This window comes from Mus musculus, chromosome 3 (genome assembly GCF_000001635.26).
Source record: "Mus musculus strain C57BL/6J chromosome 3, GRCm38.p6 C57BL/6J".
Lineage (NCBI taxonomy): Eukaryota > Metazoa > Chordata > Mammalia > Rodentia > Muridae > Mus > Mus musculus.
Genome location: NC_000069.6, coordinates 14,641,357 through 14,665,595, shown reverse-complemented (window position 1 = coordinate 14,665,595; position 24,239 = coordinate 14,641,357). Strand labels below are relative to the sequence as shown.

The 24,239-nt window shown below is 40.9% G+C and overlaps 1 protein-coding gene across 1 annotated transcript; it reads right to left on the bottom strand.

Annotated features, from left to right (window-relative positions):
- Window positions 1–2,593: 2,593 nt before the first annotated feature.
- On the bottom strand, window positions 2,594–23,869 carry Car13 (carbonic anhydrase 13). The gene is made up of 7 exons (NM_024495.5): window positions 23,751–23,869; window positions 20,362–20,559; window positions 14,819–14,937; window positions 10,617–10,712; window positions 9,305–9,367; window positions 8,532–8,687; window positions 2,594–4,141 (listed from the first exon to the last, which is right to left on the bottom strand). The coding sequence occupies exons 1-7, from the start codon at window positions 23,785–23,787 to the stop codon at window positions 4,022–4,024; spliced, it is 789 nt and encodes a 262-aa protein (NP_078771.1). The 5' UTR covers window positions 23,788–23,869; the 3' UTR covers window positions 2,594–4,021.
- Between the last annotated feature and the right edge of the window lie 370 nt (window positions 23,870–24,239).

The following is a 24,239-nucleotide window of genomic DNA, read 5'->3' as shown; positions in this document are numbered from 1 at the left end:
GTGGTGGTGGTGATGATGATGATGAAGATGATCTCCAAGCCTATTCAACTTTAGCTATGTGGCCATGGCTTGTAGACCACTAATGGGAACACTGACTCCCAATAAAGAATGAGGAGGTTTACTGATTCTATTAATCTCATGTCCTGTGCTTTTAGTTTGATTGGCTAGTTGGTTTGGTTCTGGTTTTGCACTTTCCATTATTTGTGGTATTAATTCCAAGCATTTACACACTCCATTTGAAATATTGAGTAATTTGTGCCTTCCTGTAGGGAAATTTGCATCATTTTATATTGTTTCAATGTTAACAAATAGTGTGTGTGGTGTGTGTGTATGTAGTGGAGGCCCCAAGAGGTTCACTATTCCTCCAGTTCCTTCTGTCACCAGTCAGCCACAGATGACTAGAACTGCCTGCATAAAGGTAGTTATTTCCATAAGTTCCCATCAAAATAGAGGCATTCACTACATTTTTTAATAATTCACACCTCTATTAGAAACTTGGTGCTGAGTCCTTCTGATCTCATGAGACATACACCCCCAAGACTTTCTCGAGCTTTCATGCTGTGAGCACAGCTAAGAAAAACCAACTGCTGCCCCCACCCAGAATAACTTGTACTGAAAACAAACTCATTGACAGGGATGTTCATGGATGCACACACTGCCACTGGGAGATTGGCTCTAATAGTAGCAAAGCAAAGAAATATGAGGCTCTGTCAGAAAGACTTTTCTCAAACCATGACAAGAGTGGAGGATTCATATCTGGTATAATTCCTCTTTGGAGGGCCAAACCTGAGGTTCCAGTCACTTCAGAGAAGTATCTTAATTCAGTGCAATGAAAAGTGGTTTGCATTTGCCAACACTAAGAATTGTGCGGTCCTCACTCACTAGGCAAAGCATGAAGGCACTGGCATGTGAACACTGAAACTATGAGGACTCGGGATGGCATCGTACTTTAAATAAGTTAGGAGAAATGGCTTTGTTTTGCCTTGCATTGGGCTTGAAATCTTTTATAAGTCTGACATTATTTCCTTTTAAAGGTATAGAATATACAATTCTATTCTGCTTGTTGAATATATAAAACCTTGCTTATTGACAAGTGTTTTTCTTTTCTTTATTTTTGTTGAATCAAAATCAAATTATAATATAAAATACTTAACAAGCATAAATCCAGTAGGTGATGTGGGAAGTAGGAGAGCCACACGAGTAACTTACAATCCTACTTAATGAGAACACTATGAAAATTTAAAGCACTGACCGCCTACCTCCAAGAAATACTCATAAGCAGATGGTCACCAAGAAAACCAGTGCTAGGTGGATGGTTTTCACCCACTATGGAGACACAGAGCTGCAGTGAAAACATGAGTTACCTACTGGGTGCATGTCATTACAATCCCCACCTTCACACATTCCAAACTGAGAAAACACACTCCCTCTCTGACTAGAATGCATCCCAGCATGTGTTTCCAAACTAAAGAAACCACCCTTAAATTCCTTCCCACCATTTAAAAATTATATTTTTAAAACCATTTTTAAAGTCTTTTAAATAAATACAGGATTTATTTGCTTCGTTGTTTTACTTGATTTTTACCTAGAAGTGAAAAGAGCTAATGAGTCTTAATTTTTTATTAAATTATTTTATTTATTTACACTCCAAAATTTGCCCCCCTTCCCAGTACCCCCTCCCAGAGTTCTTCAGCCCCTCCCCTTTGCCTCTAAGGGGGTGCTCCCCCACCCACGCATCCCCCCTCACCCACCCACTCACACCCTTTACCCACCCACCCACCCTCAGCCCGCTTGGGGCATCAAGTCTCTACAGGATTAAGTGCATCTTTTCCCACCAAGACCACACAAGACAGTCCTCTGCTACGTATGTGCCAGGGGCTGGAGGGGGGCACAGATCAGCCCATTTATGATCTTTGGTGGATGGCTTAGTCTCTGGGAGCTGGGAGATCTTAGGGTTCTAGGTTAGTTGATACTGTTGTTCTTCCTATGGGTTGCCATCTCCTTTAACTCCTTTAATCTGTCCCCTAAGTCTTCCAAAGGGATCCCAGACCTCATTCCAATAGTTGGCTGTAAGTATCTGCCTCTGTCTCAGTCAGCCTTAGTCATAAGGAATACACAAATCAAAACAACCCTAAGATTCCACCTTACACAAATCCGAATGGCTAAGATCAAAAACTCAAGTGGCAGCACACACTGGTGAGGATGTGGAGAAAGAGGAACACTACTCCTACTCTGTTGCTAGTGGGGTTGTAAACTGGTACAACCACTCTGGCAATCAATCTGGCAGTTCCTCAGAATATTGAAAATAGTTCTCCCTGAAGAGCCAGCTATACCACTCCTGGGCATACACCCAAAAGATCCTCCACCATACCACAAGGACATGTGCTCCACCATGCTCATAGCAGCCTTATTTATAACCCCAGAAGCTGGAAACAACCCAGATGTCCCTCAGTGGAAGAATGAATACAGAAAATGTTGTTCATTTACACAATGGAATACTATTCAGCTATTAAAAACTATTTTTAAGAACCTCTGGTTATAAAAATATGGATTAATAAATATTACCTTTAAAAATCTTCCAAAAGATAGCTCTCCTATTTTAATTATTTTATTAACTTGGCTGCATTTTATCTCAGATAGATGGCAGTTATCAAGATAATTAAATAAATCTTTTAACTATCCAGCTCATAAAATATTTATGATATGTAGGTCTTCCTCTAAGCCTTAGAGTGGACTCGGCAGGGGAGAACACTGGCTAAGGTGTTCATTCTAATCTTTGGGCTCTCATCTTATGTGACAGTAGACATTATCAAGTACAATTTACTCAAAATAAAGTTATTCTATTAAGAAGAATATGAAGAAAGTTTTCAGTAATTAACTTTACATTTAGAAGATGAGAGAGATCTGAAACAAATTATTAAACTTAAGAAACCCAGGGACACAGTCTCACAAAATACCAAAAGTATAACAAATATTCAAGTCTTAAGTGTGGTTATTGAGTATAGAATCACCTTACAATGGCAAAGCAAAAGGAATGTGGTGCCTGTCTTCCTTCAATGAATACAAAAGAAAACCTCTCCAGATAGAATAGTCTAAAGTTAGTAACAAATGGCATCTTATAAAATCATGAAACAGCTTAGTTAACATGTACAAATGGGAAATAAGCTCTTCCTAGAAAATGCAATGAATGGCTTAGGCATTTATGCAAGACGTGGTTCATCTTTTTAATGGGTGACAGAAAAAACAGCAGATATAGGATAGCGTCCCACTCTGTTTGTAGGAAGCTGTTCACCAGCTCGGGGCAGTTCTGCTGCAGTGGTATCGTATACATTGCTGGTCTGAATCACGTTAATATCATGAGCCTCACACTATGTCATCACCCTGGTAGTCATTAACATTCTTGGGTGAATATATTACGTGGAATAGTGTCTTAAAAAGCTGTTCTTAGCCTGAGGAATGCTTCACTAAAACTGTAGGTTACTTTAATCACAGGAGTAGCCACATTGTTCTATCCTAGTCTGTGTGTGTTTTGTCTTATGTGCTATATTACAGTACATAAAATGAGAATCTGAGAAAATGTATTAAAGGAAATATATACTCTTGATTAATCAGAAAATTATCAAGACTGTAAGAACTGCTTGTTTGGGAATAATATCAGTTCAAAGTGAATTTAAAGTTTTTATCAAACACTATCTAGAATGGGATAGGCTCAGTCTAAGCCCACCATAAAGTTTAGTACAGTCTGAGGTTGGTAAGGCTGACATTATTGTCAGGAAGGCTGAAGCAGGTATACTTTGTGATTTTAATTACATCCCATATTTAGCAATTGGACATACATTGGGGCAAATCTAGGAGTGATGGGCTAAGTTATTTCAGACTTCTGGTTTTCTCTGCCGTGCCAGAGGTGCTGGACAAGTAGAATCCACAAACGTGAAATTCTCGAAAAGCCATTATTGGAATGTCTGAGTTCCGTTGTATTTGCTACCTCCGTGTTCCGATTGGGTTGACCCACTGGTGACTGCTAATAGAAAGATGCTCTCACTCTGCGGCCCTTCAAGGGCTGTGGTGGACGGTGATTGCTTAACAAAAAAGCCGCACTCTCTCCCTCAGCTGTGCACAAGAGGCTTCGGAATCTGGCCAGCTGTGGACAATTAGAGGAGAATTAATTTACCACAGAAAGTCACACCAATCTTAATGAACTTCGTGGAAAAGATGAAAGAGTTATAGTCTTTACTCTTCCAGCAGCTAAAACGAATGCAATGTAAAAATTCAAAGTTATAGGTCACAGACCATAAAGAATTGCTCTGTTAGATTCTCTTTGCCATATAAATAACAATGAATCCAAAATTAAGTATATAAACGTTCTTCACTTGAGGATCAAAGTTTTAAAAGAATGTTGTGCTCTGAACAGTCCAAACTGGGATTTGCAGAACTGTTTTCTATACACCCCCTCTCTACAACATACATCTGACATATTTTATTACAAAAATGTGCTCAAATATACCTCATTTTTGATATCTCCTTTTTCTACATAATATACTATAAACATCTTTGGATATCAATAAATATAACTTTATACACTACTTGTAGTTGCTGCAAAGCACTATTCACATAGTCTGTTATAATTTTGATTTCTAATACTCTAGTAATTTGGGGAAATTCAGTATTGTTTAATAAGATTTAGCAAAGTCTACAGTGATAGAGATTGGATAAATTCTCTAAAAGCATACATATACTGCATATTAGAACGAGGTCTGTTGTTTCTTTTGAGTTTGCAGTGTTTCCATAGAGAGGAATTAGTAAACTGTCAGGTTGAGAGCCTTTATTTTCTATGAATTTTAAGTCCCCTAACCTCAGGCCATATCAGTTAGGCTTCCATCCTTCTTCATTTCCTGGACAGTATCAGATAAGAGGGAGGCAGAGAAGAAAGCGGTTCTCACCATTAATACAGCACTTTACAACCATGGCCTGTGGATGCAGAATCTGATTATTGTTTTCAAAAATGAGAATCTGCCATGTCTTTTCACAGAGCCCACACATGGGAATGAGGAGACAAATGATCACAACTTATGAATTCGTCATAAGTTCTACGATCATTGTAGCTGAAAACACAGAGGACGAATGAGGAAGAACTCATGGTGAAATCCAGCAAAAGAGGCTAAAGTAACCCTGGTCATGACTCCAGTCCACGTGATGGTCCTGGGAATGCAGCTGCTCAGAAGACACTGCTCCCACAGACACACAACCAAACACACACACACACACACACACACACACACACAGATTCCTCGGAAGCTTGTCATAAATCCCTACCTCTCTATCACCCATGCAGAATTGCATCTTTCCGTAGAACTTTCTTCTACCAGCTTGCACATTTGCTAAGAGCCCTAAGCCTTAGTACTCTCCCCATTGCCTGGCCCAGCCAGGGAGAACATGCCAAGCCCTGTTGAGGTTAGTTTCTCTTGGCTTCATGACCTACCTGGCTGGCTCAGATACCTTATCCCTCACGTAGGCACAGGCTCATTCAGGCAGGAAACTTGCCCCCTTCCCACCAAGGCTGACTCAGCACCCACCCCTTCTTGGCAGGTTCATCTCCGTACAGCCTGGAGGCTGAGCAAAGTGTGACCTGCTTTGCTGGTTTCCTGGGCCCAACGACTAAGATCTTCATTTCCTTGAATAGCAGCCCCAGCAAGACAAAATCCTTTTTTTGCAAAGTCCTCTAAGTAATTTTGTGTCACACTTGTCTCAGCCATCTTTAAGAACTCTCCACTGGAGCCAAAGTTGAGTACTAATAAAATAAGCTCTCTTCTAGAACACAGAGATCCAGACACTGTGCTTAAAGTTCTTTACACTATGTTATTTAATCTAATTCCCCAAATGACTACAATATGCAAGTATGTGGTGATCAGATGTGGGAGAAAGAAACATGGAGCAACTTGAGCATTATGGAGAGAGATGAAACTGGAGACGTAAGGGCAGAGAAGAGTAGCCTGTTGGGAGGGCCAGCCCTGTCATCTGGGGCCATGGTGAGGTCCCAGACTTACCTGCTACTGAGGGGCATGTCTGAGTCCACTAGACTTCTAACAGGGACATAACTGTCCCTCACTGTATTCTGTGCTCTCAAGAGCTGGCCCTATCTCTCACTGGAGGCAACACTCATGGCCCTCCACCTCATGCAGGCAGCACAGTGGAGCTGGCCCTGAGAGCAGGGTGTGAGTAACCCTGCCACTATTCTGCCTGAACCGGCACAGGCAAATAGGTGATATCCCCCTGCCCACCACCACCACTACCTCTGGCAGTTGGCAAAGCTACCCAAAGGATTATGAGCTCAGGAGATCCAACCCTGCCCCTCACCTGCTGCAGCACTGGGGAAAGCAGGCACTGCACAGCAGAGCTGACCCTGGTGGTGGAGGTGCAGGCGAGCCAGCCCTAAGAGTGAAAACTCAGAGAGCTGGCCCTGCCAGTAGTCCCTCATCTGCCATTCAGTGGTGGCATGGATACGGTGATAATATCCTCCCCCCTCTTGTCCCTCATCACCTGCAATAGTCAGAAGAGCAGACCTGAGGACTTGAGAGCAGAAAAGCTAGCCCTGCCCACTATAGCATTTGGGAGAGTGGGCTGGGCACCTTGGCTGGGCAGCACAGTGGAGATGGCTCTGAAGGCATAGGTGCTGGTGCCTCGTGCCAAGCCATGAAAGCAGGAGAGCTGCCTCTTGCCAATGGCAGCATTGAGTGGCCTAACCTTAATAGTGCTGGAGAGTTCACCCTGGTGGTGCAAATAAGGGAAGGCCTGCACACAGAGTGGCTCTGTTCCTACCCTGGCAAAAATCCAGGTCTCTGGTTAGCCCACCCCCAAAATCTGTATCATCTATGAGCATATGAGATTCGTAAAAAGGCCTGCTGTTTCCAAGCTGCAGGATCTCCATGACACAGGCAACTGCAGAATAACCAGGAGGAGCCTGGTGGGGATTAAGTAGTGATGGTGTCACTGAGACCAGAGACCTTGAACTAGACTAATAACTCATGGGGTTCCGGTGGGGTGGGGGTCGGGGGTTATAAGGTGAAGGGCAGCAATGAGAAGACAGAGATGAGCAAAACTGGGGTGCATGATGTGAAACTCACAAAGAACCCATTTAAAAAGAAAGAAAGAAAGAAAGAAAGAAAGAAGAAAAGAAAAAAACATGTCAGGGCTGGGACTATGGCTCAGATGGTAAAGGCTATGATGAAATGTGTTCAATCCCTATAACACACACATAGGTAAAAGCAGAGAACCAACTCCACAAAGTTGTCCTTGGATATCCACATGCACAGTGGGGCATATATACACCCCCATACATTCACACACACACACACACGCACACACACACACACACACACACACACACACACACATACACACTTATCATATACATAGAGGGCCACACAGACACATCTCTCTCTCCCTCTCTCTCTCTCTCTCTCTCTCTCTCTCTCTCTCTCTCACACACACACACACACACACACACACACACACACATAGGATAATAAAAACAAGTAAAATTTTTACAGAATTAAATGTTTTTAAAATGAATGGAACTACAAAATATTCTGAGTGAGGTAACTCAGACCCAAAAGGACTTGCATGACATGTACTCACTAATATGTGGATATTAGCCAAAAAAAAAGTACAGAATATCAATATACAGTCCACATAACTCAAAAAGGTCAACAAGCAAAAGGGCCCAAGTGATAATGCCTCAATCCCACTTGGGAGGGAGGGAGAAGATAGCAATCACAAGGGGGGAGGGAGAGAGGGAGGGGCTTGAGAGGGAAAGGGGATGGGGTGGGGGGGTTGCAAGAGGGGAACATAATATGGTATTGGGTGGGGGAAAAGGACTGAAGACCTGAGGGCCAGCAGAAAGAATGGAAACAGGCAACCTCAGGAAATAGGATGTTGGGGGGGACCCCCCCAAAAAGTACCAGAGACCTGATTTACTTGATGAGAAACTGATGAGGTGAGAAACTCTCAGGACTCAAAGTTGGGTACCTTAGATGAAATGCCTGACAATGGGGAGAGGAAACTTATAGAGCCCACCTCCAGCAGAAAGACACACAGCACCAAGTGAGGGATGAGGTTGCCATCCCACACTCAAACTCCCCTCTGGGGTTGTAAACCACTTAAAGTTTAAGCATCTAACATTTCTGAGCAGTGATTCAGTAAGAGCAATTTAAAAAGGGATCAAATCCATGTGCCTTCGATGGTGGCAGACCTGTCGTCCCAGTGCCTGGGGGTCTACAGCAGAAAGATCCCAATTTCAAGGCTAACCTAGGCTACATAGAAAGACCTGATAGAAAGAAAGAAAAAAAACAAAGGAAGGAGGGAAAGTCCAAAAGGAGGGAGAGGACATGAACCTTATCTAGTCTAACCATTCACCTAATTAATGAAAGAAAATGTCAGACTCCAAAATATGGCAGAAATATAAACAGTGTTTTAAAAATGACATAGAAGTTTCCTCTGATAGCAGCACAATTAACTTGGAAGAATGAACATACCTGTTGAGAGCTGATACTTATAGGTTGTTTTAAAACAATCCACGTGACACTCTCAAGAAGAGGTGGAACTGTCAGAGAGCCAGGGTATGTCCAGTAGTCCCAAGATGATGGAAGCAAGCATAACGGGTCAAAATTTGTGAACCGTGTTTGTTTACCCTGGAAAAACAAAGAGAATTGCTACAGATTACAAATAAGATAGACAGACGGACACACACACATTCACTGTATAATTACTATCATCCATCAATATTTTAGTAAAACAAATTTCTGTTTTAACTCAAAAAAGAACAGATAAAGTTGTAAATTCTATAGATTTATAGAAGGACAATAGAGTGAGATATGATGGCATATACCTATAATCCCAGAAGTCAACAGGCAGAGGCAGGGGGTCATGAGTTCAAGGCTCAGCCTGGGCTCCAGAAGGAGTAACAGGCTAGTGTGAAATATGGAGAGAGATCCCAGGTCAAGGAAAAAAACAGAATCTTATTTTATATAAGTAGTCTTTTAAGTAAGTTATAATTTACTTCTTTTTTTTATAAAATTATTATGTTGGTACTTAAATCTGCATAGACTTATTAGTGATTACTATAGATAATATCAGGCTCTTCACAACTCTGAAAAGGTATGTGGCAATAAATTATTTCTGCAGTCTGGGTCTGTTAAGTTGAAACTTGCTTCAAATAATGCATGATATGATATGTCTACTGTGTAAGTGCTCAAAATTCAGGAAAGTAGAAAAATATTGGTCATTAACAAACAGTAGTTAATTTTACCTTTTCCTTTATGGAATCCAAAATATCAGTGATCTTTTGCAGTTGAGGATTGTGTTCCCCAATCTAAAAGTGTAAAGTTTCAAAACAGACATAATTACAGGAGTAAACAAGCAACAAGCATTTCATTTCAATCCTTACATTTTCATTATTTTCTAAAAGCCAGAGTCAGCTCAAAGCCTACAGTGAATGTAGAACAAGGTTCTCCTCTACCTGACAGATTGATTGTGCCAGAAGAGTCTGAACAAGATAGCATTATGGGAATAGCACTGTAGGTTAGTTCCAACGCTGATAGTAATAGCTTCACGTGTTTCAGACATGCATGTGTATGAGCTTATGTGGAAGCTCAAGGAGAACATAAGAGGGTGTCAGATTCTCTGGAGCTGGAGTTACAAACACTGGTAAGCAATCTGGCTAGGGTCTGAACTCTGGTATCCCGGAAAAGCAGCAAGCACTCTTAACTGCTGAGCCATGTTTAAGACTCAGGTTAACTGAAAGAAACCCTGCTTAGGGAAGTGACTATTAAACCAGCTGTGGCATATAGAACCAGACTGGCTGAGCTGCCCTCAACTCTTCCATGAAATTTTAGATCTCCTACTTGCAGCCCCAAGTTTCTTAAAGTTCCAAATCAAGGCATTCCACCCTGAAAAGCATACGCATTGTAAATACACAAATACATAAAATTTACACCTTTCATTAATAGGAACATTTTCAACCCCCCCCCCCAAAAGGTATAAAACCCCATAAAAGTCAAGCATTTTCTCCCACCATTCCTGGATCCTGTTGCTAGCACCCAGATTTCAAGGGTAAAATCCTGGCTGCCTCTGCTTGGCACATCGTTCCCAGTCTTTGCCTCTCAGCGCCACTCCTGTTCCACAAGTTACAACATCACACAGATTATGAGGCATGGAAACAGTGCACGCCCTGTATGGAACTGTTCCCAAGCATGCTGACAGAACTTGCTGATCGCACAAGTGACCACGATTTCTGAGATGATTTGCCAACAGGGGCAAACAAGTGCCACAAGAACCATGAAACTGAATGCTCTGTTGTTCTAGCTCTCCATGTGGAAGTCAGGAACCAGAAGCCCCTAGGTTTCTTCTTGGGATTTCAGCTGTTCCTTCTGCTGCTTTCTTGCTGGCGTGGCAGTTGCTACTCACATAGTCAACTGGAAATTCAGAAAAAAGTGACCCTTTCCCTAAACTAGTATGGAACTTTATAGTGTTCACTTCAAGGGGAAAGTACTATATTCAGATCTAGTTTGCTATTTAAAACTAGTTAAATGGCTATTTAAAATCAAACAGTGGGTTCTCACCTGTAGAAATACTCCCAGGACAGCCAGCCCATCGGACTCATGAGCTGCCTCTACAAAGCTCGGGTATTTGTCTGAATTCCAGTGGACAACATGCAGCTGAAAAGAAAACACATAACATAATTCAAACATCTGTATAAGCATGACAAAAAATAGAAATGCTACTAATATTGCTGTAACTGTCTGATGTGATGCTGAATGATAAAGTGCCTAGGGACTCCTTCATCCAGACACTGACTTTATTCCCCCTAATCTACTCTTATATGAAATGAGACCAGAAGGGTTATGGGCTACTAGTCGCTGTGACTCAGATACCAGTTACCCATAGAACCCACCTAGGTGCTTGGGCTCTACAGAAAGTCAACTTCCTCTAAAGTAGCAGAGGAGGGTAACAGGGTTTCACTTGAAACTGTCCTGCTAGATGTTCCTCATTGCAGTCTCTCACTTTTGTGGCTGGGGAATTTGCATCCCCTTATGATAAACTATTTTAGATCTAGTCATATGCTTTTATTATTAGATCATTTGTACTATTGAATGATAATTGCATACGGTAAATGTGCATTAGTTTGTTTTTATGTGCAATGTTCTAATGTAGGGGTACATCATTCCCATGGTCATACTGAGCTGACTCGCATAGGCAGTTTACATTTTCTACCTTATATGAATAGACTCAGATCTTTTGCCAAGAACAAATATGATTGCTGTGGGTCAAAAAGGCAAAGGTGTCCAAGCAAGAAAAGAAGCAGCTGGTGCTCACACAAGCAGAAATTTGCAAAACCCAAAGAAAGCCTTCTTGTTAGACCCCATGAACACTAGAGTATCCCAAACACAGAGGAATACGAGAGAAGGCTGAGTAAGCACACTGACTACCAGTTCAGTTCCGCTTGAAAGAAGGACAGAGAAGCCAAAGGGCAATATGCCAGGCCTAGAGGATTTAGTTCCTATAGTAAATGTTGCAGGCTGGGCCATGTTGTAACAAGCAAAGATACCAGGGACCACCTCAGATAAGAATCCTTATGTATCTGTTTGGCAATTGAAAAAGGGGCACTCACTCAGTTTTCATGCTCTATTTCCCCTCAGTCACAGAGATGATCTAGTATATACAAATAAATACTTTTATCTCTATCCTTCAAAATCTTACTCCACATAACGAATATGAAGAGTTTCTGGTTAGATAAGAATTATCACAGATAGTCAACTATAAAACTATAAAACAGTCCAACAACCATGTATAATCAAGGGATACGAAGTGATATCCAGACAGAAACATACAAAGGTGGGTTCTGTATTATGTTGGTGTGAGATAGTTGGGGGAGGAAAGAACCCTGAAAACATGATGACAAAACAAGTCTCCCATGGCTCAGGAGAGATAAAGAACGTTCCACTGTGGGGATGGGCCAGGGAGAGCGCTCAAGTTATTCCAAATGGCTCTGTGCCAGTTACAACAACTCCTTAAATAGCTTTCTTAGTGAGAAATGGCATCAATGGGTCAGGAACACAACTGGCTATGAAATGAGTATATAAATACAGAGAAGGAAGTCTCCTGTGTAGACATCCTTCTACTGGCTAAATAATAACTGTTTGAAATATGACGAGAAACCAGAACAAGAAAATCTGTTTTTAGTAAATCCCTCTTCTCTCTCACATAGCCTTAGGAGAAATTGGTATCACTTTTCTATATTGGTGTTTTTTGCGTTAAAAGTAAACAAATTAACAACTGCATACTTCCTGACTAACAGGAACATCGAGTCAGATGGATGACTGGAAACTAGCCCTCACAATTATCAGAGGAAGATTCTTCCCTCCCGGAGTAGTAGCACACATCTGTAATTTCAACACTTGAGCATCAGCAGATCCAGGTAGATTGTTACAAAATTTAGGTCACCCTTATCTATACAATGAGTCTCAGACCATCCAGAGCAACATTGTGAGACTCTGTTTAAGAACAAAACAGAATTTTTTTTTTCCTTTTTGGTAAAGTTCTTTATAAATAATAGTACTATTTCACCTAAGCATTTTTAAGCTGAATGCTTGTGATATTCAAAACATGCTGCCAATTACTATGACAAAAATCTATCACGAGTGTGGATATCTGATTTATGCGTCTCCTATATTTATATATTAGCTTTTCATCTGTTCTGAGATAATTAACTTACAAAGAGAAATGGCTCTGAGTTTGAAAGTTCTCAGTATATGCCTCTGACTTTTTGGTCAATGGCAAAGTAGCATATCACAGGTGCAGTGCCTGGGAGACTGAATACCTCATCACCAGGAAGTAAAAAGGTCCCATGATGGGGCAAGATCCTACCATCCCATCAAAAGCACATGGGAATGACCTAAGGACTTCCTTTGAGGCCACTCCTCTCAAAGTTCATCAGCCTCCCAGTAATACTGCCCTGGAGAAGCCTTTGATACATGGGCTTGTGGATTATAGTTCAGACCTAACATACAGCAATGATAGACAAACCATAAGAAATACAGTTTTCAATATGGACTACTAGCCTAGTCTTTATATTTGCATACATATATTTGTACTGGTTACTTTCTGTTGCTATGATAAAGCACCATGACTTCCTCTTTAAAATCCTGGTTTGTATACACAGCTTGCTGGAGCTCGGCATCCTTGGTATAGGCAAGTCCTGTTGATATGGCCTGCCAAGTATGTATTGGCCCTCTCCAGTGCCTTCACATTCCTGCCCAAATCACCATCACTGCTCACCTCAAGTCTTCCATAGTCATCTACTTTGTCTCCCTCCTTTAACATCTGCCCCACAGTGGCCTGTGTTCTCCACTTGGCAGTCAGATATGTTTTAGATAACAGAAAGCAGAGCAGGGCTTTGCTCTGCAGGACAGGGTCCACGCCTCTTTCTCTCTTACCAGTACCATTCCTATACAGAAAAGCTTTTCTCTCTGTGAGCAAGCTGAACTCATTCCTACTGCATAGCACTTCCCCTTACTAGTCCCTTTCCCTGGAAGGGCACTCTGAGTCTAGATTTTTCTCACAGATCCACCACTACCGCTGCTGCCAGAGAGTAGACTGCCTATCACTTTCCCCTCTCTCTCCTGAGAACAGAGCAGGTACTGCAATAAAAACACTTAGATAAAACTGAAATAACTAGCCAAAAAAACATGTTGGATGGCAACCTCAAAGGTCAGCTACATATCAGAGTAGAAAAGAAGTTCCATTTGCTGGATTTTCTGAACAACAGAACTATTCTGTGTATCAAACCTCATCTCAAAACTGTGAGAAGATGAAGACAGTATGTAAGTCGTGGTAACGCTCGGTCTTGTAGAAAGAAATCACATGCCAGGAGTGTTTCACTCCAAGAGTTTTCACTGAGATGTGACTTTCATTTTGGGGTAAAGTTCAGCTCAGCGCTACTTAATGGTATTAAAATGAGGTATATCACACTCTGTCTTTCACACAGAGGATTAGACTAAGCCGAGGACTCCTAATGAATGTTGTTATATCAAAAAGGAGTACCTTGTCAGCAAAAAGTAAGCATGACAATGATCATTGTTTGTGCTGTTTATCAGTGTTGTGAATACTGCACAGAGTTGCATTAGAAACCTGCAAATGCAATCTGGAGTTTGTACCCTTACAGTTTATCCAAGTGCCACTGCTGTCATGTATAGAATGTGAGCTTTATTTATTTCTGATTATTTGTCTGGATCAAATACACACAAAGCTAACATAACGCAAATGTTTCTCTTCTCTCTGACCTTTCAGAAAATCCAACAGATTAAGTTTCACGTAACAAAATAGGGGTTGTATAAACTCATCATAATGTTTCATAGCTGGATAAATAACTTAATGGTTTCCAGTCTCTGATTTCCATCCCACGCCCTCCAGCAAGTACTTCTTGTTATTTTTTGGTGTTAGTGTCATTTGACTTTGTTTGGTCAGATAGCATCTTGTCATATATCCTAGGCTGCTGGCCTGGGAGTCCTGATCCTCCTGTCTCTGCCTCCCAAATGCTGGGATCACAGGCATGTTACAGCATGTTAAGCTCAGTCTACTCATCTTAAATGTATAATAAATAGTAAGGTTTCAGGTTTGGTTTAAGGCTATGAAAGACCCTGTTTGAAGCTTTCCTGCTGAGTTAATGAAGCTGTCCCCTACAGTGGGATGCCTGAGTAGCTGAGGCTCTGCTGGGGCTATGGAAGGCATCCCGTATTGATTAGGCAGTGTGTGCGTGGCTTACCTCTGCAGCATACCTCACTCCGTCTACCACATGCTCTGAGCCATGATCATCTGCTGACCCCCAGTGCAAATGGAACTGCCGCAACCTGTAGTTCCCAGTGAGAGGACCTCCACGCAGAACTAAATCCAACACATTTTAAAGAGTTATGAAATGAATAAATAAATCACATTATACATCCCATCAAAACCCAGAACTTCTCCCTGAACCACTCAGGACATTCCTGTCCTTACAGATATGCCATTCACTTTGCCAACAGGGATACAACTTCATATATACAAAGAGTAAAAAGGAACTAGAGACCACCATTAAATACTTGGAAAATCACAACGCACCCTCAGATGGCAAAGAGAAAAGATTCGAATTCTACAAACTGAAAATCCACCCTGTTTAACTGGGGGCAAGCCAGAGTTTCTGAGTAAGAAATTGAAATTTAAAAAAACAAAAACAAAAACAGTTCAGTGTTAGCATGGGAGAGCCAAAGAGATTGGATGATCAGAAACAGGCACTGCAGGGTGGTCTTAGACAAACTCTACCTTCTAAGCTGCCACTTGGACATTTAACCACAGGAGCGAGGGATGTAGCCCCCCCCCCGCCCCCAGACTGCTGTGAAAATAGAAGAAACAACAGCACTGGGCATGTGCTACCCATTCCTACCATGGCATGATTGTTGCTATAACCATAAAAACTGGCACGACTTCAGTCCTTAGACTCTATATTTGTGAAGAAATTAAAGTATTTTTTTAAACTCCAAGATGTCTTTTTTACTTTGGTGAAGTATATTTTAGTGTTTTCCCTCAGCAAATATTATGTCTAAGTTTATGGTAATAAAATTATGTCATAAGTACATAAAAACACTTTAATATAAAATGGTCCTAAACTACGCATGGTAGCACACACCTATAATCTTGGCACCCTGGCCAGTGACTTTGGGCTATCCTGTGCAAAAAAAAAAAAAAAAAAAATAAGAAAAAGAAAGGAAGGAAGGAAGGGAATGAGGGAGGAAAGAAAGGGGAAAGAATGAAGAGGAAGGGAGGGGGAAGGAGGCGAAGGAAGGAGAGCCCTAAACGATTTCTGCCTAGTTCCCTTGTCTGCTGAAGAGGCAGGAATGGAAAGGAAACATTGTATGCTGGCTGAATATGCGTAATAGTAACTAAACTCCAGCATACCACAGAATTGTGCAAGAAAAGGGAGATACAGACTTAGTAACAGATATTTAAATTACTCTTCAGAGTCTTAAATTTCAAGACCTATCCACCTTATATAAGAAAGATTTCTTTATAATACATAAAGGTGGGGTAGGAGAGATGACTCAGCAGTTAAGCATACTTGCAGCTCTTCCAGAGGACCAAGTTCAGTTCTCAGCACCCATATCAGATGGTACATACACGTACACACACACACACACACACACACACACACACACACACACGTACACACAAATATTTTCAAAATCATGATAGCAAAATATGGCTATTTTCAAAGCTCTGTGAACAGTGAAAAAGAGGAGACCACCATTGAGGTCAGTCTGCGGGCCTCCTCTTGTATTACTGTGTGAAACAGACAGGGTTCTGTTACTGCTTCTCCTGGTACTAGGATGCAAGTATGAAAACAGAGACTGCAATCCTGCTATCACCACCTCCTAGCGTAGTAACTGTCAGAGGAGATGCACAAATACCTGATGAATAAATGGATAAGATATTTGATTTGTCTTTAAACAGTTTCAGCACGATTCCCCTGAATGACGCCAGCAATGTGTTCATTACACAGCTGGCATTGACCCAGGATGGAATGGCAGCTAAAGGAAAGTAGTCAAGGGCTCTATTGTGCTTTTCTTCTTGCTGTTGCATAACAAAATCTGAGCTGGGCTAAAAGTCATTCCCTTGCAGATAGAAAGGAGATTAGAGAGCTTGAGTAATCAATGTGGAATTGACTTTGGGAGGAGACTCAGGCTTGTTGGCTCCGGAGAAAGAAAGTGATACAAAAACCACACATTGTTAGGGAGGCATCCAAGAATAATGGCAGTAGAGGTCACTCTTAAAGTTAGGTTAGCAGGCTTTGTCTGGCTAAGCAGCATGGATTATTTTACAGGTTACATATTCAGTCTGCACAGGTCAGTATTTCAGTGAGTTTAGAATAAGCAAATGCCTAATTTTGAAAAAGACTGTTGAAGGATCCTCTCGAAAAATCAGGTCAGGAAAAAGTGAGCTTAAAAACATGTAGGTTTCTAAGGATCTGCAATAAACAGCCAATCTGTGGGTTTCTTTTTGGTTAGACGGACTGGCTTGTGACTCTTCCTCTTCAGCCTCATTGTCAGGACTTGCCCATCAATGGAGTCATGTGAGAAGTCTGAGCACTTGTGAGAAAACTCCAAGAAAACAAGACAAGAGACTGGTGCCCTCAGTTTCCTCAAAAGCACAAAATTGTTCTTGAAATTTGTTTTTGTGCTTCTTGCAGATGTAGTGAATAGGAGCGAGTTTACTTTAGCTTACTCGTTATTGCCTGCTGCTGTCATCCTCTCTGTGCCTGTATGGAAAAACTCGCTTTTCCAAGGGGGGCTTGCACCCCACATGTCGTGTGGCTTGTGCTTGTAATCACGTGCTTTACTCACGTGACTCCCCTCAGCTATTCCATGAGACTTTAGTCTGCCTCATTTGTCCACTCCATTCTCCCAGGTCCTAGTGCCTCTAGAGAGATAAGTACCTCACAAGGGAAGGGACTGCAGATGTGCTCCACAGTAGTAGGCAACAATCCTTAATTTTAATGAAAGTGATTTTGTGTTTTCACATGACCAATTTTTATTTTACTTTCCATCACAGATCAGTGAATAATTAATCATTGTCTCCATTTTATTCTTCAAAACAAGTAATGATCTCTCCAAACTCATACCTACTTTTATTTCCTTTCACTTAGAATTTCCAAAAAAGTAAACTCTTTCAAATAAATCACTAAAGTAACAGGTCAAGAAATGCCACCTGGCAGTTAAACTGCAGTGGTGGAAGTTCTGGGTGGAGTCATCCCAGACCACCAGGAACCAGGGTCAGGTGAAATTCCCTGAGATGAGTCTAGAGCATCCCTATCTTGTCTCCCCTCAAGAGCCCCTTCTATATTTAGTGAATAGTCTTCCTAAAGGATTTTGTGCCTAGATGTCACCTTTCAATGAACTATTAATGTTCTGAAGAGTGGATGCCTCCATGTTAGCCAAGGTGCAGGTGTGCATTGGCCCAGCCAAGCAAAACCCTCAAGTACCATGGTGGCAATTTTGTGGTGTGTTCACTGATAAAATTCACAGTTAATTTTTGGTCAGGAATGGCTTCTTGGAGCTGGGGAGGTGGCTCAGTGAGTACGAGCAGTGCTGTTAAAGCATGTGGGCCAGTTAAAACAAAAACCAGGGCTGGGAGTGGTGGCTCCCACCTTTAATGCAGCCAGCCTGGACTTCACAGGGTAACTCTGACTCAGAACAAACAAGCAACAAAAATAAAAATCATCTAGATGTGGCCACGAGGCCAGTAGCCCCAGTGCTGTGGGCAGGGTGAGAACAGGAGAATTTCAAGGGCTTCCAGGCTACCGGCCTGGATCCAGGTTCAGTGAGGAACCCTGTCTCAAAGGAGTTAAAGAGTGGAGGAGAGAGAAAGGGAGGGAGGGGAAGGGGCAGGAGATACAGGGAAATGAGGGCATAGGGAAGGAGGGAGGAAAAGAATGAGAGATTACTACAGAACAAATTAAATTAGAATTTTTCCCCCAATAAAAATACTAACATTCATAAAGAAAATGGTTTTGAAGAATAATGTCAACACTTTAATATTTGATGTGAGTAGCATTAGACCTTTTATGTTTAAATATTATAAAAGTATCCTGTAACAAATGTGGGTGGTAGCAACTTAATATTTAGAAGCTTTGGGCTACTTTTCCAAACTCTTTTGTACACTACATATACATCTACTAACAGACTCACAAATTTGAAAGCCTGAAGGAAATTAAGTTAAATACATCTAATAAGGCAGGTTTTCTCTCTGCTTCACAGAAAAAGAAACGTCATTGATTTTTCTTTATTTATTTTGCACAGGCCTAGAGAAATATTTCAGTGTGGTTATCTAACAAATGTGAAGAAGAGATCTGTATACACTTACAATTTTTACTAACAACAATGCTTTTATAAAAGCAGGATCTTATGACATCAAGTATAAGTTCATGAAGAAAATGATTAAATCATATAAATTCTTAATGGGGAGCCAATGGCATGACTGGGGGCGGGGGGGAGAGTATTGCCAGGCAGCCCTAATAACCTGAGTCCAACCCCTAGAACCTACACTAGGCCCCATAAATTCACTGGCTAGATGCTTGCAAACACACAATGGACAAGAAAAGTTTGCACATAATTTCATTCAGCTACATTTTTAAAATTGGCAGCAGATAGGCTCAAAGAGTATTCCAGTATTCAAATATTCATTTTAAGTAAATGGTATTTTATTTTCCCTTTAGGTAATAGACTGAGAAAGTGAATTAACATTTTAATTTGTGAGTCCACCTTTCCATTGTGAAAGACATGACCCATGAACAAGTGAAATTTATTTTTTATTACAACTAATGAAAAATATAAATAAGGATAGATGTTTTAAATACTTCTTTTTTCAATTAAATATCTACTTTTCTTCCTTCTTAAATGTCCATTATTATGATGATAATATATACATTATGATAAAAGAGTGGCTGATATATTTCATTTATTAACAAGAGGTATGCATTTTAATGAAAACTATGCATGAAATATTTTGCATAGGAAACATTTTTAGAGTAATATAGTACCAGCCTAAATACAACATAAGAGAAAAATGTAAAATAATATGGTGTGCATGTGTATACACGTGTGGCATCAAATTTAAATCCTGAAAAACAATGTATTGCTGCTAACATAATTATAATCTGTAGGGACAGCCTTAATTTTTATCCTACATTTCTGTGTGTCTTGTTTTCTACACATACATATTATGACTGCAAGCACAAAAAAGATTTAGAAAGCAAATATCTCATCAACTTTACATTTACAATAATTAGCAATTTAGTTATAACTAAACAATTTCCAAAAACAGGACTAGAGAAATGGCTTAGCAGTTAATATTAAGAGTATTTTGTGTTTTTGTACAGAGGACCTAGGTTTGATTCCCAGTACCCACACTGGGCTTACAGCCACCATAACCTTAGACAGCCACACAGTACACATTCATACAGATAAAAATAAACAAATCTAAAGAAATTTTAAAGTTTTCATGAAAAGACTAAAATTATTTATAAAAAACTATTAAACTTCAATATTTACATCATTAAGTAATAATAACCTAAAACCAATTTTAAAATATCACCCAGCATACTTTTTTCTACAAATTTTCTCTATTATTTCATGGTAATATTATCTTAAGTTTCAAATATATAACACTTGAATTCACATGATAAATATGCTTCAATTTTGAAATTTACAGAGTGAAAAACAGGAGAGTAAATCTAACCATCCAACGTCTTACAACAACTAATAAACAAACAGAGCCAACCTGATTTGTCCTCCGTGTCGTCAAAGTCAACGTTGAAGGAATGGCCACTATTGCTGATGATTTTAGCTGAGGCAGGATCATACTTGATACTGAGAGGTCGGAGTGAGGAGTCGTATTTCACTTCTTTGGTTTTAATCTCAATTGGAGACTGCTGATCACCATCAGCAATAGGGAACAATTCATTCCAGTGAATGGGACCTGAAATTGAGAAGACCAAAAGGAGAGGACTAAGTAAGTTCTTCATTCAGCAAATTAAAACTGGTAGCAGCAGGCTGGGGACTCCACTTCATGGATAAAGGAAGTGCAGCACAAATGTGAAGGTGAGAGTTTGGATCCTCATTATCCATAGGAATGCCAGGTGGGTGTGGCAGCTCACTTGAAGTCCAGCATTTAGGAGGAGACTTAAGGAGTTCCACATTAGCTGGCTAGTTACACTAAGTCTGACTCTCTGAACTCCAGGCTCAGAGAGAAACAATTAAGAAGGTGATAGAGAACAGAGGGGAAGACAACCAAGGTCCATCTGGCTTCTGCACACAATAAAACATCCATACCCACAGCCACATCATCCACATCATGGGGAAAAATTAAAAATTAGTAAAAGTATGATCCTCAGGACTCTGCTCCTATTTTAACCATGACTAGTGTTTTGTGGTTATGGAAAGCACTGTGTTTGCTTTAAATTGTTATCAGAATTAAAGATGTACATTATAGGTGAAAGAATAATTACATTTCATACAGTGCTTCTCAAAGTTACCTACCTACCAAACAAGAACAGAAGTACAATTCATTGTTGCAAACAAAGAAATTCCATCTCAAAACCAAGAATGTTCCTTGGCTGCTCCAGAGGCCAAGAAGTTTAAGCAGAGGAAGAGCAGACACTGCCTGCTATTTCTGCTAGTAGTTATAGCACTGACGGATAGCCTCTAATGCCCCTCTGCTCAGCTCAGCTAACCTGAGGTACCTGTTATATGCAACTCATCTACCCAACACACACACACACACAAATCTTACACAGAGAATAATTCAAACAAAATGGCTATGCCCTGTCAAAAAATATAACATTGTTGCTCACATTGGTTTCTGGAAAAAAGCCACACCATGAACAAATGACAATATACCCTGCTTCAAAGGTATCCTGTGAATCAGATACTATGGGTCATGGCGATTTTGCATTTAAAATCCTCAGAAGACACTGTAGGATTATGAGATTATTTCTCGTCTTGCTGTGTGTATCTTTCTGCTTACAATTTTGTCTTCTTATTTAATATAGAAAATCTTTCTGTCATGACCACCACATACGAGTTATTCTACGTAATGAGCACCAGATTTCAAACATGCAATGCAGGAGTCACAACATGCAAACATTTTTGCAACAGATAAGGGGCTGCTTTCTCTTCCTAAGCCCTTCCGTCATCAATCCCTAACCCTTCTCAACCAGGCCTGTTCTTAGAGAAGTCAAATCTACCCAAAATAAAGCCACTGGGATGGATAGCCAGTTTTATCTATTCACTTGCAATATCGGGCCTCTTAAATAGACCCACCTTTGTATGTTTCCTACCACACTGGACTTTAAATTCACTTAACCATGGTTCTTAAGTGAAAGGTACATGCCTCAGTGGCTTGAGGAATTTTTGAATATCCATAGTGTTATATGATGTTTGGTGATGTCACACGGCCTAAACCTATAAAATGATCAGAGGTTAGCGGAAGAAGAAACAAACTGCTTAGGAACAGGCACCCTGTCCTGTCCAGAGCTCCAATTCCCATTCCATTTTATCACTGCCAGGCTCAGCTTAAGTTCTTTCCAGCTGTTCAGTCACTGTATTTTCAATGACTGAACAAGAAAAAGAAAAAGAAAAAAATGCTTGGTCAGTTCCCAGTACATCCCAACCGAATTCTTCCAACATAATCTCATAATCTAACTTCAAGGTGTGGTCCTCTGAAAACCACTGTTTCTGCGAGAAGAATGGTTCTGCAACTCCTAGCTAGAATGTAAACTGGGGACTGGGGAGAAGGTCCAGCAGTTAGAACACTTGATACTCTTGCCGAGCACCTGGGTTCGATTTCCCGGCCCACATGGAGGCTAAAACCAGCAGCAGTCCTTGTTGATCTAATGCCCTCTTCTAACTTCCACAACATACAAGTCAAAAATTCATAAACATATTTTTTTAAAAAAAGAATAAATCTTTTTTAAGATTTAAAAAATGAACAAGATGTAAAACAACTCCTCATTATAATGCCCTTTCTAAGTTGAAATTTTAAATTTTCTGGAGAATTTTATTGAAACCAATACTTATTCGGGTACCTATTCGGGTACAATCAGTACCTACTGGCTAACACAACCTTCTCCCTAACCACAGAGAGGGTACCACTACTGGCACCTAATAACTGCCAAATAACAACAAACAAAATGATTTCAGAGACAAAACTGAAATGTGTAAAGATTGTCTTTCAAACACACAAATTAGAAGGTAATGAAACATAAGATTGCTATTTTGGCTTAAGAAATTCATCTAAATTATAAATGTCATTCATAAAAATCTAAACTTCATCTGATGTCATTTTAAAAATAACATTAATGTCATCACGACCTCAAATAAGCTGCAATAAGAAACGAGTTTTTTTTTTCCATCCAAGAAAAGAGGATGACCACAAGTTCTGCCCAGACTAAGCTACAGAGTAAGATTCGTCTCAAAACACAAAAAGGGGGAAAATAAAATAAAAGAAGGGAAAACTTTCCGTAAACTTTCATTAAATGTACTATAGAATATTATCCAATAACGTATATGCTAATTTAAGTTTTTGATATTATTATCCACAAACTCCATTTTGAAGACTATCAGTGCTTTCCCAGTTTTTCTTTGCAATTCTTTTGAGTAATTAATTGAAGCAATCAGTTCAAACGATGAACAAGAAGAATGTCTTATCCCTAATACACTTAGGCGATGAAGAAAAGTTGCCATGCTTATCAATAAATATATTTAACACCATATTATAATTTCTATAATCGTTTGCTAAACCTTGGTCTCTGAAAGGATGGGTACGGTAGGAAAGTAAGACTGAAGAACAAGCCCCAAGTTAACTTCAAGTCAGTATGCAAATTACAAGTTACCAAGATTGCTTCAACAGCGCCTGGAAGGCGTCCCGTGACTTAGTGATCTGGGAGCTCTCGCGGCTCAGTTGTCCTTGTTTCCTTACAAATGTGTCATCTGACTTCTGACCTCTTAAGCTTTCTCGGGACAGCAGTGAGCTTTTCCAGTGAAGTTGAATGAATGCCGCCGTCCACTCTGGAGAGAGCCGGCGGGGACCAGGCCCTGACCCCCAACCCCCCCACGGGGCTCAGAGCTCCCTCAAGCCCCCATCAGCCCCCTCTGGAAGCCCGCGCTCACCGTTGTGCTCGCCGTACCCCCAGCTCAGCCTCGCCATGGTCCTCGATGGAGAGCCTGTGGCAGGGACACTGTGGACCTGTGGCAGGGCGCCCGCGCCAAGGAGCTGGGCGGGCCTGGGTGGAGGGCGGGGCCGCCCGCACCCCGAACCCGGGAACCCGAAACCCGAGGGCACGGTCGTCACCCGCAGGGGGCGCCCGAGTGGGGAAAGGGATCTGTGCTCAGCAGCCAGAAAGGTTTCCAATGGGGATTTCCTGCCTTCTGAGAAGTCCACCCCAGAAAAAGCCCTTCTGGAAATGACTCACCCAGGCAGGAGCTGCTGCTGGAGTTGGAGATCTTGTCTGGGAAATGCAGGGGACCTTGATGGAGGTGGCAGTGGTGATTACACATGCACATACATCAATGCCGATAGCTGTAATAACCACCACTTAAAATAAGAACTACTAGTTAGGAAGTGCTCACCTCCCCGGGCCAGCCCTCCCTTCCCCGACA

What these genes read in the sequence shown, in the direction of transcription:
- Car13 (NM_024495.5), bottom strand. Translation starts at nt 23,787, where the DNA reads ATGGCGAGGCTGAGCTGGGGGTACGGCGAGCACAACG. An exon ending in CGACACGGAGGACAAATCAG is followed by an intron (nt 14,938 to 20,361) that starts GTTGGCTCTGTT and finishes TGTTGGATTTAG; the next exon opens with TTCTGCGTGGAGGTCCTCTC. An exon ending in TCCTGGGAGTATTTCTACAG is followed by an intron (nt 9,368 to 10,616) that starts GTGAGAACCCAC and finishes TTACACTTTTAG; the next exon opens with ATTGGGGAACACAATCCTCA.